The sequence below is a fragment of the Coenobita brevimanus genome, chromosome 11, assembly GCF_032717465.1.
Source record: "Coenobita brevimanus isolate Jiangsu-jjx chromosome 11, ASM3271746v2, whole genome shotgun sequence".
In the NCBI taxonomy this organism is placed as follows: Eukaryota; Metazoa; Arthropoda; class Malacostraca; order Decapoda; family Coenobitidae; genus Coenobita; species Coenobita brevimanus.
This window is the reverse complement of record NC_136964.1, coordinates 5,886,597-5,906,565: the sequence shown is the minus strand read 5'-3', so window position 1 is coordinate 5,906,565 and position 19,969 is coordinate 5,886,597. Positions and strand designations below refer to the sequence as shown.

General features: G+C 39.6%; 1 protein-coding gene across 1 annotated transcript in view; it reads right to left on the bottom strand.

The window, feature by feature from the left end:
- Positions 1 to 5,616: 5,616 nt before the first annotated feature.
- Stt3B (catalytic subunit 3B of the oligosaccharyltransferase complex) overlaps positions 5,617 to 19,969 on the bottom strand; it is a 55,224-nt gene continuing 40,871 nt past the window's right edge. Inside the window, exons 14-16 of the mRNA XM_080281281.1 lie at positions 5,971 to 6,466; positions 5,716 to 5,928; positions 5,617 to 5,667 (exon numbers count right to left, since the gene is read on the bottom strand). Coding sequence (XP_080137407.1) covers positions 6,386 to 6,466 — 81 coding nt within the window. The 3' untranslated portion in view covers positions 5,617 to 5,667; positions 5,716 to 5,928; positions 5,971 to 6,385. The remainder of the gene's footprint in view (positions 5,668 to 5,715; positions 5,929 to 5,970; positions 6,467 to 19,969) is intronic.

Genomic DNA, 19,969 nt, shown 5'->3' with positions numbered 1-19,969 from the left:
ATTTAACCTTGCTCTTGATATGCTAGGGTGAAGCCTTGGTTTAGTACAGTCCTGCAGTACATACCTTCAAATCCACACAGGTACACATACACACAGCCACAAGAGCATGCACATATGCAGGCATACACATACATAGGCACACGCAAATGCAGAAAAATGAACACATACACAGAAGCCTGCATGTTGTCTGGGATAAAAGTTTGCCTAATATTTCACTACTTCTGCTTCTCACTTTGCTCTGCAGGCTGACAATCTTGAGCTGGGAGAGGCTTGCTATAAACCATATCTGTCAACAGCGACGGACATACTTTAAGCATGAAGCAGAAGCAGTGGAATAGTACATCACCTTTAATGCCTGTATGTACATACAAACACACACACTAATAATACACACACACACACACACACACACACACACACACACACACAGAAAGCAACAAAACATAATACAACTCCTTAAATCACCAAGTTTTTCCTCTGCATTGCAAATCTGTTGCCTGATTAGAGTAAGAAATAAAATCCACCATTATGTGATCTGGATTCCCCACAAACACTATGCAGTTCCTATGGTTATTTATACACCTGAGGTAATGCTGTCACAAAGAATAATGGTAGAACTTTGAAGCATCAATGAAAATACTGATTACACAAAACCTTAACCCTTTGGCTGCAATAAACAATAATCAGTTCTCATTTAAAGTCAAGAATGTGTGCTCACAAAATGCTGTTTTAAGTGGAACAAAGTGTGACAATGATCTGTGGGGTAAAAAGAAATAAAATAAATTCCTGTGATTTTTTTTTACTTCAAAACAACTTTACAAATCACAAGATACTTTAAGGAGGGGGGAGGGGCGAAATAAATAAAAGGTGTTAAATCCATCAGCAACTTAGCGATCAAATAATTATAAAAAAGGAGTTAAGTGTATGCATTTTATTCCTGCTAACATCAGACAACCTTACTGAACACAAAGAAACCAACCACAACAAAAAGTCCATAAACCATCTCGGATAAAATCTTGCCCCAGAAGGACGAACCTAGCTGTTTATTCCAGCCACTCACAGACAATTTTATTCAGCTCAGAAACCTATCACAGCCAGAGGGTTAAGTAGCCTACTAAGTCATCAATATAGGATACTTTCCAACAAAGAATCTGAAATGATATTCTTCATGCGATAATCACGATGAAACTTCTAGACAGAGCAGTTTGATCTTTGACTATACAGTATAAATATTAGCTTCCTAATGCCAGCAAAAAGACGTTCAGTGTACAGTATATACCGTAGAAAGCAAACACAAAACAAGACCAGTAAGTCCTTGTTATATGTCTGGGATGTCTTCCAATATATGATGATAACCAGGATTAAAAAATAAAGGGATAATAGGGAACTGGCTTTACAAGTAGTGACGAAATTATATAGACAATCTTCTGGTAAGTAACTGTACATTCTACTGCAAAATCTATCCATAACCCAGTCTTTTATTGCTCCATCACAATCGTAAGGGCCTGTGGCAAAGTTACTCACTTCAAACATTTAAGGTGAGATTAACCAATAACTCACCCTTAAATAGTATGACATAAGCAATAAATTTCAACCATCTCTTGGATATAAACCCATATAGACCACATCCAACTGCAGTGCCTTAACCACTAAACAACTAGGCACTCCATTTGGTTATATGGTTACCAAAAGGACAAAAAGAAAGGTAACATATAACAAAGACTTACTGTAATAGTGAATGATATAATCCATAGTGAACATCTCAAACTATATAATGTTGAAACTGGCAATATATCCATACACTAACACAATATTTTGATACATTTTAACTACATAAGTTTAGCTGCTAAAGGAACAACTATCAAGCAGCATGATGTGAGGATCAGAATATAAATTACACTCTTTGGGTTTTAGACTTAACCCCTTCACTATAATGACATTTTTTTCTTTTATTCCTGTTATCTTCAAATAGTTTCATTCACCTTAGGGAGGTTGATGGTATTACAAGAGTTAACAAGGACTACATTTACCTCCTCCACTTGGAAGTCTCTCACAAGCACAATACAATCATCTGTATACAGGAAGAATGAAATGATCAGTAAGTCAATGGATTCGTTAAACCTAATTGCAAAGACAATGGCAAGCCCCAGCTTTTTACAATAGTTTCTGAAGCACCTGAAAATTGGAACATGCCTTGGTTTCTCTATATTATACTTGAGCACAATCATTAAAATAGGATGCAGGCAAGCCACACCTTACAACTGACCTTCTATAAATAATTATATAAAATTATGAACTTACACTTTCACACATTCAAGGCTATATGTTTTGACTTTCAACAGTGAAGGGCAAGACATATCCCTAATTTTTAACAGTAATTTCTAGAGCACGTGACAATGGTAGAGCATGTCTGACCTTTCTGCATCACTGCTGACTGATTAATCCATCCATCCATCTGATCCTTTTTTGTCCCATCAGGAGCACAAAGGCCTGGGGTTAGGCTACACAGTCCACACATTCATGGCTGATCATCCATCCATCCAATCCTTTCTTGTCCCACCACAACAAGAGTCTGGGGCTAGGTTAGTCAGCTCCTATTACATGGGTGAGAATGACCCGCAGCTCACTTCTAAGTAACATTATTCAGTAGCTTACTTCTAAGCAACATTATCCAAGCAATAATCCCTAACTACCCCTTGGACTTACACTTGACTGATGCATTTACCCACCAGACCACCAGGTGCCCATTTGTTGTAAGGCTGATGAGACTTAACACTTAAATGTGTTCCACACATGACAGTCATAAATTGATGGCTTACCTTTTTCTTCATGATTTAAGCTTTATGCATCTGACCAATTCAGTCTCCAAAAAATCAGTACCTTTCACAGCAAAGCTAAGGCAGGAGCTGGCGCACGCGCGCACACACACACACACACACACACACACACACACACACACACACACACACACACACACACTCTCTCTCTCTCTTCAGCTCCATAACATTATATGGAAGTTGATTACCTCATGAAGCACTCCAGTATATGAGCTATCCTCTTTATAAGCAAGGAACATGTTAAAAAATATAACTTTTTTCCATACATGTGGTACTGTATACTTGGGGGAACTGGGAAAACAGCTTTATAGGTTTATATAAAACCCTGGCTCACTGAATCTGGTGACCACTTTTTTTTTCTCTCTCCTGTCTCTGTCCTTTCTCATTCCTCTCACCCTCCTTCTCTTCTCACCTCACACCACATAATTCATTTTTACTTTATTCTTGGTACTTGCAGGTGATTCAACTCAAGAAAGGCCTCTCATCCTGAAGGGTTTAATGAAGACTCTATTTAGCCGCCCAGTTTGAAAAATCTCTCCATTCATCAATCCATCATCCAATCCTACATTGCCCCAGGAGGAGCGTAGGAGCCCGGGGCTAAGCAATTGGTCCCGACAATTAAGATGAGAGTGACCAGCCTCACTCATCCCTGAGTGGCATTACATGAGCAATCAACCCCAACCATCCCTTGGATATAAACCTTCACCGGATCAATCCGATTGGAGCGCAATAATTACTCACTAAACCACCAGGCGCCAAAATTTGGTTATATGGTTACCACCCAGCATAGTAAATGGTTTCCTGGTGTACAGGAAACCATTTCCTTGGCTGAAAAACAGGGCATAAACTAAACCATGTCACCAGTGTCAAAGGGTTAATCCACTAAGCCAGGGATGTCTTATTTTATTCTCACCATAGGACGATTTTACTCAGCCTGGGAGACATTTTTGAAGAGGGACAGGTTAGACACAGTCTCAATGACCTCTCTCATTACAAAAGGATTTTCTCAGGATGAATAATACCATCTGGCCATAGTAAGAATAAACGAAAAAGGTCACTCAGATTCAAGGGTAATTTTTTTGTGGCACTGCACATAACAATAAAATAAATAATGCAACTTGTAACATGGATTTACTGTAGACTACAATAAATAGGTAATTCCTTTAAATGAAGATCATTTCAGCTGCTTCAGACTTCCATTGCTCCTCTATTTCTTTTTCTTTTTTTCAGTTATTTGCAGTTGAAAAAATTTAATGATAATCCCTTAACTCCTTCAGCTCAAGAATCTCTCTTCTATCTAATTCTGGATGCTAAGCTTTGGAAGAATCTGTCAGAGTTTAAAGGTTAATGACGTTTGTATCTATCCCCTTCTCTACTGGTAAACATCTCTCCTTCAGCTAAGTAAACTCATCTAATGCTAACAAGAACAAAATAAAAAACAAACTCTTGGGTTTAGGGGGCCACTTGAACAATGTACATATCATTACACAAACCCACATACACACACACAATAAGAGGTCCTCTCGTTAGTACGGTAGTCACGAATGTTTTTAAAAATATCTCAACCTTTTCCATACAACTGGTACACTACTTGTGCAAGGTTTACACCTGCCTGATATTGGTAGGTTTGTTATACAGGTTTACACAGTGTTTTACTGATCCTGAAGGCCAACTGATCTATGGAGCTGAGTTACACCACTTTGTCAATGGAAAAGTAACTTCCCCTCCCCCACATATTTCACATACAGGTATACACTGGGTGTGAAAGGCTATATACACTGGGTGTGAAATGCTATTATACTGCAATGTGAGAAATGCATGTGGAAATATACAGTAGATGAAACTCACAAACCAGCTTTATAGCTAACAATGGAACTTTTATTTCGTTGACAAACTTTGCAAATGTTTGTATGTCTCAGCCTTGTTCAATGGATGGCAGATCTCCATGTTACATGATCTCAGCAATGCCTTAACCCTGAGGTCTTATGGTAGGACCTCAGTTCTCTCAGGTCTACCTTATGGCACTGTACTAGGTTTGTCGCCTTTGGGCGTAATAAATTAATCAAATCAAATTAATCTTAGTGCCCCACCCTCTGCACTCACACTCAGATGTACTCACCCAATTTTCATCCTCCATTTTCTCACACATCCATACCACCCCAATCTCCCCTTATACATCAAATTACCATTGTCATCATTTCCCAACTGATCTTTAAGTTGCTCATTAACAATGTGTCATTTAATGGCAAATAGATATTACAAAACATGATTGATAATGAAGGCCCACTGTCCTACACACAATATCCTTGAAGTCCGTCACTCCTCAAGCACCCAAATTTACTCATCAAACAACACACGTATACAATTGGAGAATCAGAGTTACAAATAGTATGTTATCCCCCTCAGTACTGTTTTCTTTGATGTCTAATTTGTTGCAGTCATATGTTCTGCTGAGGATGTTAACCCTCTCAGTATGCAGCTGTCTTCTTTATCCTATTTTACTTACAGCCACATGGTTTTACTCTGTTCAGGATATTACCCTCCAAATACATCCTCTTTATTTTAGATACTCCCCCGACAATAAATCATCAACTTTATTCTAATACTGGTACCGTACAGCCAGATGGTTTTACTCTGTTTAGGATAGTACCATTTCAATAAAAAATATATCTCCTTTATTAGATACATCTTTTTTTTTTTCTAATGTTGGTACAGTCAGAGTTGTATTCTGCTTAGGAGAGACCTCATGAAGTGATGCAGTTATAGTGGTTGTAAAGCACTTCAGTATAATGCCATCTTATTTCAATGCTGGTACCTGTAGAGACAAACACTTTTATGCAGTTTTGGGTAATATCCCTTATATAAATAAAATAGAAACATTTTATGCAGTTTTGGGTAATATCCCTTATATAAATAAAATAGAAACAATCTCCATTAATCCATGCCTTGCAACAGTTTTATATCCATTCTCTCTGCAACCAGATGATTTTATTCAGCTTAGGAGAGACCCTTTGTGGTGAAAGGGCTAGAAGCAAAATCCATTCAACCCTTCAGTACAATCAAGTAATTTAGAAACAAAATCCATCCAACCCTTCAGTACAATCAAGTCATTTAGAAACAAAATCCATCCAACCCTTCAGTAAATCAAGTCATAAGTCTACTCCAGTCAAACAAGGAGACATCCCCCATACTGAAGGGGCTAAGAAACGAAAGATGACCCAATACAGTTCTAGTGTGTTGTTGTGTTGATGTTAACCCACTGAATCTGGCTGATGTCCTTTTTACTTTAGTCTTCCTGCTACCAGACTATTTTAATCAACTTAGGAAAGGCCTCTCATATCAAAGGGGATAATAAAGTCCCCCTCTAACCCCTCCTGTCAGAAAACTGTCTCCTAACTTAACCAAAATAATCTGAAAATGGAAAGAATACAATGAAGAAGACATAACCAGGTTCAATGGGTTATGGGGAGGTTAGGGAGGGGATGGGGGGTACAAACCTTAGTAGGAGGGGGATGGGTAAGGGGTGGGGGGTAGGAATCGGCCAAGTCCTAGGTTTGTTTGGAGCGAGGACGTTGGCCTTTCACCACCGTAGGCCGGTTCTTGATGGTGCCCCGCCTCCTCTTGCTCGTCTGTTAATGAAAAAATATGGTAAGATTTAATAATGTCATCATCAGTACTATTGCTGCTGTTGTAAATTTTTTTCTTCATCTTCTGCATCTTTGCTGTCACTATCATCTTCAGCTGGTTAATTAAAAGAAAATTCATCATCACTACCAACACCACTGTCACCACCACCATCACCACCACCTCGTCACTGTCACCATATTCATCACTGATAGGAGTGAGTAAGATCCAACTGCATGAATAGGAGGGCCTAAAAGTCAAACAACTATCAACAGAATGCCCAGTGAAGAGGGTCAACTAGCCAATTCAGCCAACATTAAGTTTTCAAAATCTCACAGCTCCACTTTCCAGGCAACGTAATACAGGCATAGGCACTCAATCAAGACTCATTCAACCATCATCATCACTGTTTTTCCAATTCAGGATGGGGTGAGGAAGCATGCACACACAAGCATGCACGCACGCACACACACACACACACACGCACACACGCACACGCACACACATGCACACGCACACACACACACACACAAAGGGGGGTGGGGGAGTAAACTATCAACAGCATGCCTTGTATAATGGGTCACGGAATCTTTCACAAGCTAAAAGTCCCTGGAATCCTTTCTCCACCTCAGCAGCCTTACCATGCACACATATTTTACTGGGCACTTATTTTTTCATAGAGGCATGTGTGTGTGGGGGGAAGGGGACCCCCGTCACATCTTCCTCCGTACATATCCAACCAAGTAAGAATCACTGCACTCCATATCTGCCCTCAAGACAGTGACTGCATGCCAATTTACAAGTTTATACTGTACAGCATAAGTAAATCAGATACAGTTTTACAATCAAAATACTGTACATAATACTTCATGCATGACATTCTAAAAAAAAAAAAAAAAAAAAAAAAAAAAAAAATACTTCTCTTAGGAGAGAGACCCATGCAACAATAGATGGTGGATTATTAACAGGCAAATGATATGAGTAGAACATGATGGATTCAAACTCCTTGGAATAATGATCCATTCATAACCAAAACATTGTTCTTTCAACTACAGTTCTTCAATGTCAAGCAAAATACAATACACATATCATTCTTTCATCAATACAAACCTCAGGTACTACACATCATCATCACCATGACCTTTTTCTCCACCTAAGGATGCATTAAGGTAGGATTCAGAAACCAGGAAGGACAAAGTACAAATGCAAGGGAATTATCAACAGCATGCCCAATGAAATGAGCCAGACAATACACAATGTATATATAAGTTTCTGAGCACAGTGCATTCTTATCATGCTCTGTATAAGTAATATATATAACGATCTACTCAAAGAAAATTCTACCAATATAGAATTCCTTAAGATAAACCAGGAAGTACCCATTACCATCTCCTCCACTGTCATGATCCTGACAACTATTGTCGTGCTTACCAAAGCATCAAATACCCAGCCTGATATTACTGTTATATACTGGATAAAGGCAGTTGTATTATAAGTAAAAGAAATGTTCCAAAATATTAACTTTCTTTACACAACTGGAACTGCAGGAACTGGTAGAACTAGCAATTCAGCTCTACAGTAGCAATGAAACTTTACTAAGCATTCTTTCTGTAATTTATAGTGAATTTAGTTGCAAAATATTATGTGAAAATGGGTTATATACTGTAACTAAGATTTCCTGTAAAAGACCCAAACTCCTGTTCAGCACAACTCCTAGTCAATGCCCAAAGAAGAAATTAAGCTTAGAGGTGTAAGAACACTAAGCTGTTGGTAAACTCCAGTCTGTCTGGCTGAGCAGACTGATCAACATCAGGTAAGCAATGATGGGTACTTCTTCGCGCCCATCCTTTAGAAACAGTACAGTACATACACCAAATAAAGATCCAGCACTCCTCTGTGGTAGGTTGCTTCACGTAAGTTGGACCAGGGTCCTTCCCATGGCACGGTGAAGGAAAATATGAGGTTTTGGCTCCTGGGTGGATGCTGCAGCTGCTGCATCCAGGGTGCACAGTGCCACCACATGAAGGATTCTCGTCAGTGCCATAATTGTCTGTAACTCCTGGAAAAGTTTGGTGCTCTCATTTATCCAGAGCAAGGACAACACAAAACCAAGCCCGGACAGTCCACGGGATGAAACTACAAACCAACCTGCATCATTACATCTCAACCAGATCAACTAACAAATAATGGTAAAATTTACATTAAGTGCTACAGGGTATGTGTAATAATGTACACGAGACCAAAAAGAAAACTGGTGCATATATAGCAAGATGAATGTGGTGTGAGGCTGTGTATGTTGTAATGACTATACACTGATAAGGTTCAAAGCATATAAAGGTGAATGTGGTGTGAGGCTGTGTATGTTGTGATGAGTGTATACTGATGAGGTTCCAAGCATACTCTAGTGACCTAAAGGGGTCAAAGTGGCAGGAAAGTGGACTGCCCACTGAGACACCTGATGATTAATTGCAGGTTGGTAAGGGAAAGGTTTGAGGATCTGAAATTCCTTAAAACAGCTGCAAATGATCATCCACAGGACCCACTTACATGTCATAAAACAAAATTACTAATACAGTAAGATGGAAGTTGTGGATGCAAAGAAAAAGTTAACATGGGGAAAGCCCCAGGAATTGAAGGAGGGTGTGGTGAAATGCTGAAGCATGGGGGAGAGACAGCAGTAGAATGAATGTGGAAGATATGCAGAGGATTGGAAGTCAGGTATAATTACAGGTATTCCCCTGTACAAAAGAAAAAGGGAAAAAGAAGTGTGTGGTAATCATAGGGGCATTTGTCTTCTTAGTGTAACAGGAAAAGTATATGGTATTAACCAAGTTAGGGAAATAACAGAGGAATTAGTCAGAGAAGAACAGGGAGGCTTTAGGAAGGTAGGAGGTTGTGTAGATCAGATATTCATTCTTAGATCTTTAGTGGAAAAGTTTCCAGAGAAGGGAAAGAAGTTGTATGCGGCCTGCATGGGTTTGGAGAAAGCATATGACAGGGTGGATAGACAAGGATTGTGGAAAGTATTAAGAATATATGGAGTAGACAGAAAGTTGCTGAATGCCGTGAGGAGTATGTATGGGGGTGCTAAGGTTGCAGTGCGTGTGGATAGCGAACTGAGTGAATTTTTCTATCTGAATGTTGGATCGAAACAAGGATGTGTCATGTCACCATGGCTGTTCAATCTGTATATGGATGGGGTTATAAAATAGATACAAGGTAGGGCAGCAGACGTTGGAGTGGCCCTAACGAGAGAGAGCATGTTTGGAAACTCCCTGTACTGTTGTTTGCAGATGATACTGTGTTGTTAAGTGAAGACGAAAAAGAGCTGCAAGGCTTGGTGGATGAGTTTGGGAAACTGTGTAAGAATGGAATCTAAAGGTGAATGTAGGGAAGAGTAAAGTTATGCTCTTCGAAAGAAGTGAAGTCAGTGAATGAACAGTGAAGATGGATGAGGAGGAAATGGAAAATGTGAGTGCATTTAAGTAATTGGGTTGTGTAATGAGCAAGGATGGAAGTTTAGAGGGTGAAGGGCTGGAAAGGGTACAGCATGGAAGAAAGGCTGCTGATTCCTTGAAAGCAATGATAAGAAACAGGGAAGCGAGCATGGAAGTGAAAAAGGTACTACATGACAGTATTGTCATACCAACTCTAACGTATGGAAGTAAAGCTTGGACCTTGTTGGAGGGACACAAGTCAAGAGTGAAAGCAGTGGAAATGAGATATTTGAGAGGAGCGTGTGGAGTCACATGGAGAGAGAGAGACTGAGAAATGAGGAAGGGAAGGAGCATTGTAGTGTGGATGTGGATGTGACAGGAAGCGTTAGGATAAACACACTGAGGTGGTTTGGCCATGTGGAGAGGATGGAGAATGAGAGACCGACGAGGAAAGAGTATGTGAGTGAAGTGGAAGGGGGGAGAGGGAGGGGAAGGCCAAGGATGAGATGTAGGGATGGAGTGGAGAGGTATAAAAGAGAGGGGGGTGTGAATTGAAAGCAGGGCAGTGAAATAGCAGGGGACAGGGCAACATGGAGGCGATTTCTCTGTGGCCTCCCCTTACGGGATTAAGGTGTCTGGCAACAGATAGATAGATAAGCTAATACCTGAACAATATTAGCTCTGAATGAGATACTCCAGCATGTTTCAGTAGAGACAATACAGCATTACCACCCAAGTGGTGACATGTAAAGGTCTGTGGTGCCAGTTGTTGTGTAATGGACTAATGAGTGTCAAGGAATGGACAACTGGATCTGAAGGAATGACCTACTGTGGCTAGGTCCAAAGTTGGCAACATCCAAATGTAATATACAATTGCAAAGCACTCAGCATACATTCCTTGTACTGTATATGAGAACTGTAACAGAGCATTAACTATACTGGGGCTGTTCAATCATACCTCATTTGGATACAATTCTCCTTCCTATACAAATCTACGTAACCGGGTAAAAGTCTGTTGATTCTCTATTCCTTGCAACAATTTTGACATCTCCTGAAAGACAGAATAAATATACATCTAGAATTAAAGGAAATACCGTAGTTGACATGTAGCTCCCAAACTGGAAAATCTTAGTTAGGAAGATCAAGCTATACCTAAAGAAATGAACATAAACCCCACACATTGTTCAACCACATACTATAACATGTCCTGTAATTCTAGGATACATACTCTCTAATTGGGAGGACTTCCAGCAACTCTTCCTTAACAGTTTATGCTGACTAACGTATATAAGCAATTTCTTTGGATTATGTCTTTTAAATATCAACACTATGGAAAATCATTCTGTACAAGAGAATTTTTATGTCATATGCTGATATAAACACTTAAGGATGAGGTGCAACAGAACATCTTGTGATGAAAACAAAGCCATAGGATTCAAAAGATGCAACAAAAATTTTTCTTACTGAACCTACCAAGGGTTATAACTGTCCTGGTACTTGGGTAATTTTTTGTCTGTCATATTACATACTGGCTAACTATACTCTCCTTACTTTAACAAGGAATAAAATTGGCATCTCTCATCATATGCTGTACACTGAACTGTAGACTAACAATAGGATATGGTGCTGGTCATGAATTTCTATTACTGTCTTATTCTGCCACTGAGCTACAGGATATTGGCTGCAAAGGGAAGAAAATTTCTGCCTACAGTTCATTCACTTAAACTAGGCGAGATTTTTGTCCTATATACCATAGCTGATTGGCAAAAAAAATACAATACTATGGCCCTGCATCTTTTTCCTGAGACTTCTTTGTAACTAGCATCATTTCTAGTGTTTATCTCTTCTTATGGCTCAGCATTGAAGATGGAAAGACGGCAATTTCATGCCAAGTTAAAGTAAAGTGAGTACAGTATACCTGGTATTTAAAATAAGGAAAAAATGTTGTATTTTGGAACACAACATAACATATAACATGGAATTACTGTTCTGGCAACTGGGGTAATCATTTCAGTCAAAGCTACATAACTATGGACACAAGTTTGCCTGCATATGACATATCAACTAACTTCATTTTTTAGCTAATATCAGTAGTGGTATTAGAAGCAGCCATTGCAATCCCAGGCTCAATTGCACATCAACCCAGCAGACTGCAAGCTAAAGCTGCCCCTTTCCTGTAGTCCATTATATTCCTTTTGGCAAACAGGGAGGAGAGTAAGACACATTTGTACAACTGTGCAAATCTACTGTCCATGTATTCCAATGTCACCATGTGAAGGCATCTCCTCTCCTCTCCAGCACCCAGTTAACAGTACCCATGCATAATCCTAACACGACAGGGGATCCTCCTGTAAGAGCAATATTGTACAATATGTTCTAGTTAAGTCACCCTTTTTGACACTATTTACCTACTGTCTACAGTAAAATATTAAATGATGCATGCTAAAGTTGATTGCATATTAAAGTTCCACTGATATCTAAAATAATAATTCACCTATTTCCCCAACTTATAGTACATGTTAAAAAAAAAAAAAAAAAAAAAAAAAAAAGCTGCAATTTACTGTGCGAGTCATATGGAAAACATGGTGATTTCTGGAAAACATCAATGACATAAAACAAAGATGGGTATTCCTTTGTCTGACAGGCAACATAACTACAGGGCTGACATACAGGGTAATCTTTTGTTTGCAAGGCTACATAACTACTGGGGTAAAACAAACACACATGTAGGGTAATTTTCATCTGCCATGCTACATAACTACAGGACTGAAACAGACATACGTTGTTCTTCCAGGCTGCAAAACTACAAGGCTAAAACAAACACAATTTTTGGTCTGCCAGGGAACAAAACTAATTAAAACAGACACATGTAGGGAAATCTGTCTGCCACACAATACAACTACAGGGCTAAAATGGACACAGGTTATCTTTTGTCAGCCAAGCTACACAATTACTGGGCTACAACAGAAACATGTAGTATAATATCTTGTCTGCCAGCTACATAACGATACAGCTAGACCAACACATGTAGGGTTATACTTTGTCTGCCAAGCTATATAACTAAAGGACTAAAACAGCCACATATACTCCACCCTCTGACACATATCCACTCCATTTTTCATCTAACTACAGGACTCAAATAGCCACATGAACTCCAGTGTATGATGCACCTACTGATTCACCTTTTCAATTACAGCTACCCATGCACAATCATAGCCTTACACAGGTTCCTACCAGAACAACAATACACGGACTGTACAGTACTAATCTCTCTACAATCAATACAAAATCAACTGGAAGAATTAAACCCACATACTTAAATTGTGCTTAATGTGAAAACACAAAATTTTGGTCTAACTTACCTCTTCATATCCATCCATACTCTACACATTAAGTCCTCATTAACGGCTTACCGCCTGATTTTTATCTATGCGGTCAATATTCACTCTAAGGGCTCCTCTCTCTCTCTCTCTCGTCTCCTGTGCAATGGTTTGACATTGCACGTTGTTGTCAATATCATGCTGCTAGGAATGCTTGTACTAAAACTGTGTTTATTATGAGACAAAGCAATAAGAGTACGGGTAAAACTTTTGTATCTGCATATCACCATCACCATCATCATCATCACCACTACCACCATCACTGCTGTCATCATCATCACTACCACCACCACCATCATTGTTGTCATCATCATCATCATTGTCCTGACTCATATTCCAACCAAAAGACTGGCTAAGCTAGGATCCACAAACAAGGATACATTTTGGAAAGTACCAGCAGTTTTTTATTAAGTATAAAAATGTCCATATACCCACTGAATGCTGTAGTGTAAACTGTGGAAAACCTAGCAAATCAATTTCTTTGGTGGCAATGGAATGTTTACAAGCAACTTTCTGAAACGTGCTATGAATTTAGCAGCAAGAAAAAGTAACCTGAACACTTCAAAAATGGAAGAACTAAGAACAGCATGCCTAGTGAAATGTACCATACAACCATCCACACACAATTCAAGCAACCACAGTCACGAACAATTTCAGCTGTTGTTGTTGCACTACCCTAGTCTGCCTGTCTGAGCAAACCCATCAACACAGGCAGGCAACCAACCCTACAGTGTTGTCCCGTGCAGTGAACCGATGTTACCATACAGGTGACAGTGGCTTGCCACAGTGAGGCATGGGGATGCATGTGGAAGTTTGGTTCCTGGGTGGACGTCACATTTGCGTAACTCCACTCAGTTAACAATGGCACCATAGCAGGCTCCACATCACCCCATTATCTGGCAATGTGGTTACCACCCAGCGTTGTAAATGATTTCCGGAGTTACAAGAAACCATTTGGCTCGTAACTCGTGTAGAGCCACCTGTAGTGGAAAGATGAGTTATAAATAGTGACAAAAAGGAGGGGGAAAAATAGGAAGAGAGGACAAGAAACAGGAAAAGAATGATAAACATCAAGAAGCAGACACCACTACATCAAGTGAGTGGATGATGGGCACCCCCTTCTACCACCTATAATTTCAGTAGATATGTATATGTGCTCCTTGTAAGAAACCAAGGATAATGTGAAATAAACACAAAATAGGACACCTATCAACAGAATGAACAGTAAAATGGACCATACAGAACAACCATTCATACATCATTGAAGCCCCAAGAATACCGATAATAAACAACAATTACGATATGTACAGTCGTGGCCATAAATAATCACCTATCATCCTGTGCCCCGCTCCTCAGACTGGTTCCTTTATGCGCGGCAAGTCACACTGGAGTAAGAAGGGATGAGAGGGAGGGGGCCAGAGGGAGAAAGGAAGGCGGGTGGGGGGAAGAGCGATGGTGCTGGGGTGGAGTGAGGGAGGGAAGGGAGGGTATGTAGGGGAGGGAGAATGAAATGCGAAGTTGTGGCCACATAATTTGTCTATTTTCTTTCATTCGGAATATCATATAAAGGAGTTATTATTTGGTAGATAATGCTGCATTACACCTTGTACAGCGGCGTCAGATAACAAGCTTTAGATAGGTGGTGATATCAAGGACTGGCTCGTGAAAGAAATATACTGAAGTGACAGATCAGACATTTGTGCGGAGCCAGATATTTGTGTTTATCCGTGTATTTTGACATCAGATGCAGAATGGAATCTAGACGGCTTTGACTTCTGTAATGTTTGTGTAAGAAACGTCCTCTACCCTTATATGTAATTAATATTTGGAACAAAACATTATATGCAACCTTTGACATAGCTCTATCCACAGTAAATATGATCACCCTCTCTGTATACACTCCTTCTATACAGTCACCATAATGTCAGTTCAATAATTATTTAATGACATTCTCTATATGGAAAGGCTATTTAAAATAATCGTGCATAAAAGGTAAATAAATTTGATGTTTGTGCTCATGGGTGGATATGGTAGCGGTATCTCTCATTACCTGTTAGAGGGAAAATGAAACAGAATCCTACCCAAACTCCAAAAATATATCTATGTCAGTGTTTACCGACATTGGCCAAGCCAAAGCAACCAGGAAAGCCTTAGTAAGTAGTCCAGTGGCCTCATGCCTTAAAAACCTCAAGCAGGCGTCTAGGCACCAGGGAAACAATGTTGTTGATGGTTTGCTGGTTTCATTTGAACAGCTCCCACTCGTCTTTGGTGATCTGGAGGAGGCGGACCCGTGTCCTCTCGTTCTCTGGCTTCCACGCGTAAGGTGACCAGATTTACTGGAGTTAAAAGCAAAATAACTCAGAGTCAAATGGCCACCCATCATGGGATTATGGCGTCTGGCAATAGACAGATAGATAGAAAGGTGGGACATTGTCACGTGTGTGTGTGTGTGTGTGTGTGTGTGTGTGTGTGTGTGTGTGTGTGTGTGTGTGTGTGTGTGTGTACATAGAGAGAGAGAGAGAGAGAGAGAGAGAGAGAGAGAGAGACTTATGCGAGTGACAGCGACGGCTGCTACGCAACACCTCACCCAGAGGTTGCTAATCAAACACTAGCGTCTCAAATGAACTCCAATGACCAATACACAGTACGGTACGGTGAATGGCCCGACCAAAGTTACCAGTTAGTATTACAGATTTTATATTAATAATTTCGTATTTCATTGGGTTTGGATAATGCATAATTTTACTCATTCACCATAATTTCATAAAAGGTCATATTATATCTAATGTAATGGTAATTTTCTAAAAACAGGACATTTTAGATAATTTGCACAAAAAGCAGGACATTTTAGTCACAATTAAAAAAAGCGGGAGACTAAAAAAAAAAAAAAAAAAAAAAAGCGGGACTGTCCTGCCGGAAGGCGGGACTCTGTCGCCTTATCCACGCGTTGACAATCTGGACCCACACAATCTCGATGGCTCTGCACTAATATTTGATCTGTCATGTCAGTATATTTCTCTCGCGAGCCAGCCCTTGATATCACCACCTATCTAAAGCTTGTTATCTGCGCCGCTATACATGGTGTAATGCAGCTTTATCTACCGAATATTAACTCCTTTATATGATGCTCTGAATGAAAGAAAATTGACAAATTATGTGGCCACAACTTCGCATTTCATTCTTCCTCCCCTACTTACCCTCCCTCCCCTCCCTCACTCCACCTAACCACCATCGCTCGTCCCCCCACCCACCTTCCCTTCTCTCTCTGGCCCCTCCCTCTCAGCCCCTCTTACTCCCGTGTGACTTGCCGCGAGTAAGGGAACCAGCCTGAGGCACGGGGCACAGGAGGATAGGTGATTATTTATGGCCACGACTGTACAAAAATGAAAAAAACTATCAATAACATGCCAAGTGAAATGCGGTGCACAATCACATTATCATCCAAAGTCCCAGTACTACAAAACAATTCTGGTACAGCTTGAAAGTGGAAGAGCAGAATGATGTCTAATGAAATGGCTCACACAAACATTCACACATCATTAAAGCCCTAATCAAAAGCACAATTCTGATACAGTATGAGAGTGGACAAACTATCACAGGCATGCCCTGTGAAATGTGCCATACAATCATTCACACACATTATTCAAGCCCACAGATCAAAAATATAATTTCAATACAGTAAGAAAGTGGAAGAACTACCAACAGCAAGCCGAGTGAAATGAGGTACATAATCATTCAGTCCTCAGAATCACAGTAAAACATAATTTCAGTAAGTGGGTAAAATTCTTCCATTTAAACAATCAACTGTAAAATCACGGCACAAAAATACACTACCACAATGATAACCTAGAATACTAGCATTTACTTACATCATGATCACTATACGGCTCCTGGTCAGTGTGGGAAGGAGAAAATTGCCTATTAGGGACTTATAACTGTAAGGTATATTGCTATATTGATAAGATACCCTGCCAATTACGGACATGGTTAGGCTGTAACTTTGTATTATATTACTTGGCCCCTTCATGGCACCTCTTGCCACCTAAAGACTATTTTATTCAGCTCATGAGGATCTCTTCTAGTAGAGTTGTTGATGGCTGTATATACCTCCTCCAGTCTGAAGTCTCTCCACAGTTAAATAAAATTGTCCAGTGGTGGCAACAACAAAAGTAAAAAATATGTCCAGTGGTGGCAAGACAAAAATAAAAAATATATCAAAGTGAAGGGGTTACTGTGAGTGCAATCATGAGCCACAGCTTCTGATCATCCCCTAAGTCTATCCCTGGCTGGAAGGAACTGTACCCAGGATTTAACATCAAATGAATTGTTATTTGGTTTGAAGCTTTTCTGGACTGCAAAAGTAACAGCATCATTGCAAACTGTTTCTTGTGCCATCCAGCAAAATTTTAAACTACCACAACAACACTGGACAACAGGTTACTGTTTAATGTAAAACCATGGCTACAACCTACATCCAGTCAAGGAAAGAATCAGAAGGTGAGTCAAAACTATGGTGAGACTACACTTTGTAATATATCATGTGTTTTGCAAGTGAATCATAAAGTTAGCAACCAAAATGAGCAAGTGTTGGGCAAGAAAAATGCAGGAACATACTTCCGCTAATACTACCAGACTAGTATTACCAGATTATGATGATATATGACAGATATTAAAGGGTAAAGTACTGCTAAATATTAATGGATAATGCTTAGGGGTATAGAATTTCCAGTGGCTCTTGGTGTCTAATGATCTGCTTGAAATAATCTGGTTATGGGTGTGAAAAAAATATACAGTCAGTCCTTTATTAACCCCTTTGAGGTGTACAGACCCAAGGACAGGCTACCATAGTTCATAACATTTAAAGGTAGGGGACAAGTCCATCTCCCTGGTGGATGCCTCTTGGGGATTCAAACCAGCATACAAACTTAAATCATGAGACTAAGTAACAAAAAAATATTGACAACAGCTATAAGCCACTATAAGTAAGAACTGTACCATCCATCATATGCATAATCAATTTCACTTATCTAACTACCAAGAACTGTTTTGTCTATACAGCAAAACCAATATCATGCACCTGTATTTACACTTGTACTGTATATTCAACTATTTGTCTCCTCCTGATCAAAATTATCATCACAGTCACCTTCACCAAACCTAACCCTTACCCTTACCAAATCGATCACCATTATCATCATCCCAATCACCTTCCCAGTCACCTTCTCCAAACCTCACAATCACCTTTACCAAATCTATCATCACAATCACAATCACCTTCACAAAACCTATCACCAATATCACTGCCAGCTGCATGATCACCTTCAGCATATTACCCGTTAAGAATGTTCCCTGATCTTTTCTGGAACATAATTCAGAGGAAAGAGTGCACTGCAGTTACATTCCAGCCTCTTCTTGTGACACTGGAACTATTGCTGCAGTCTGGGTATTATATGAGGATTTGTAGCAAGTCTTCATTAGCGATTAAGTTGGGTTACTCCATCTCAGTACCCTCTCTTTATATATGGGTTCAGCACTGACATGGTTGGCAATAATAACATGCAGTACCTGGCTTTGTAGCAAGTCTTTGTTAGTGATTAAGGTGGGTTACTACATCCCGGTACCCTCTGTTTATGTTATATATTGGTTTTGCACTGACATGGTTGGCACTAATAACATGCAAGAGGATACTTAGGTATAATATGCAAAATATACTAACTGAGGTGCTACAAAATCTCCAAAGCTACTAGGAAAACCATTCATTCACCATCTGATCCAGTGTCACCCCATGAGAAGCATGGGGACTAGGAATACAACCCTACTGTAAATAACATGCCAATGAAAGAATGGTGAGCATTCATTTTGGCATTTTGTAGTTTTAATCTCCTAGTTATTAGGTCTTATACAAATAATATAACAGATTTTCAAGTCAACCAAATATTTCACTAGAAAAGTCTGAGATAAATCAGAAATTAATCCACTAAACAGTACAGTTTTTTTTCATTTCATACTTGCCACCAACTGATAAATTAATTCAACTCATGACAGACTTTTCAAATTCATGGAGTTAGAAGAGGCATTAATAAACCCCAAGAATACCAGAGTTCTTATTTAACTACTTCACTCCCATGATGTACTTCACAGCTACCTCCATGTGACTTTATTTAGCACTAGAGAGACTTTCCGAACTGGAGAAGCTAAGTATACCTTTGCTGGCAGCGTTAATACAAGACCTCTCCTGAGCCAAATCAGATCTTTCAATAACAATAGTATAATAAAAAACATATCAGGAGATTCATGGAGTTAACCCCATCCTTACAATGTGTTCTTTCTATTTCATTCTTGGTATCACCAGTCAATTTCATTAAGTTTATGAGACACTGTTCAACCGGGAGTTTGATAAAGCCTTCATTAACTACTACACAACAGAATGTCTCCCTAAGCTGCATCCAATCATCTGTTTTGGGTAGCCAGAAGAAAAATAAAAAGGTGTTGCTGTACTGAAGGGATTAAGCTAAATCACATCTGGCAGGAGTAATCATACATTGGAAAGGATGTCACCTGGACTCAAGTAGCTAAAATACATTGCCACCAAACATAAAACTATAACTGGTACCTGGTCATCCCATACTAACCCCTTCAAGGAACAGGGACCTTAGTCAAGGCTACCACAGTCCACAACATTTAATCCAAT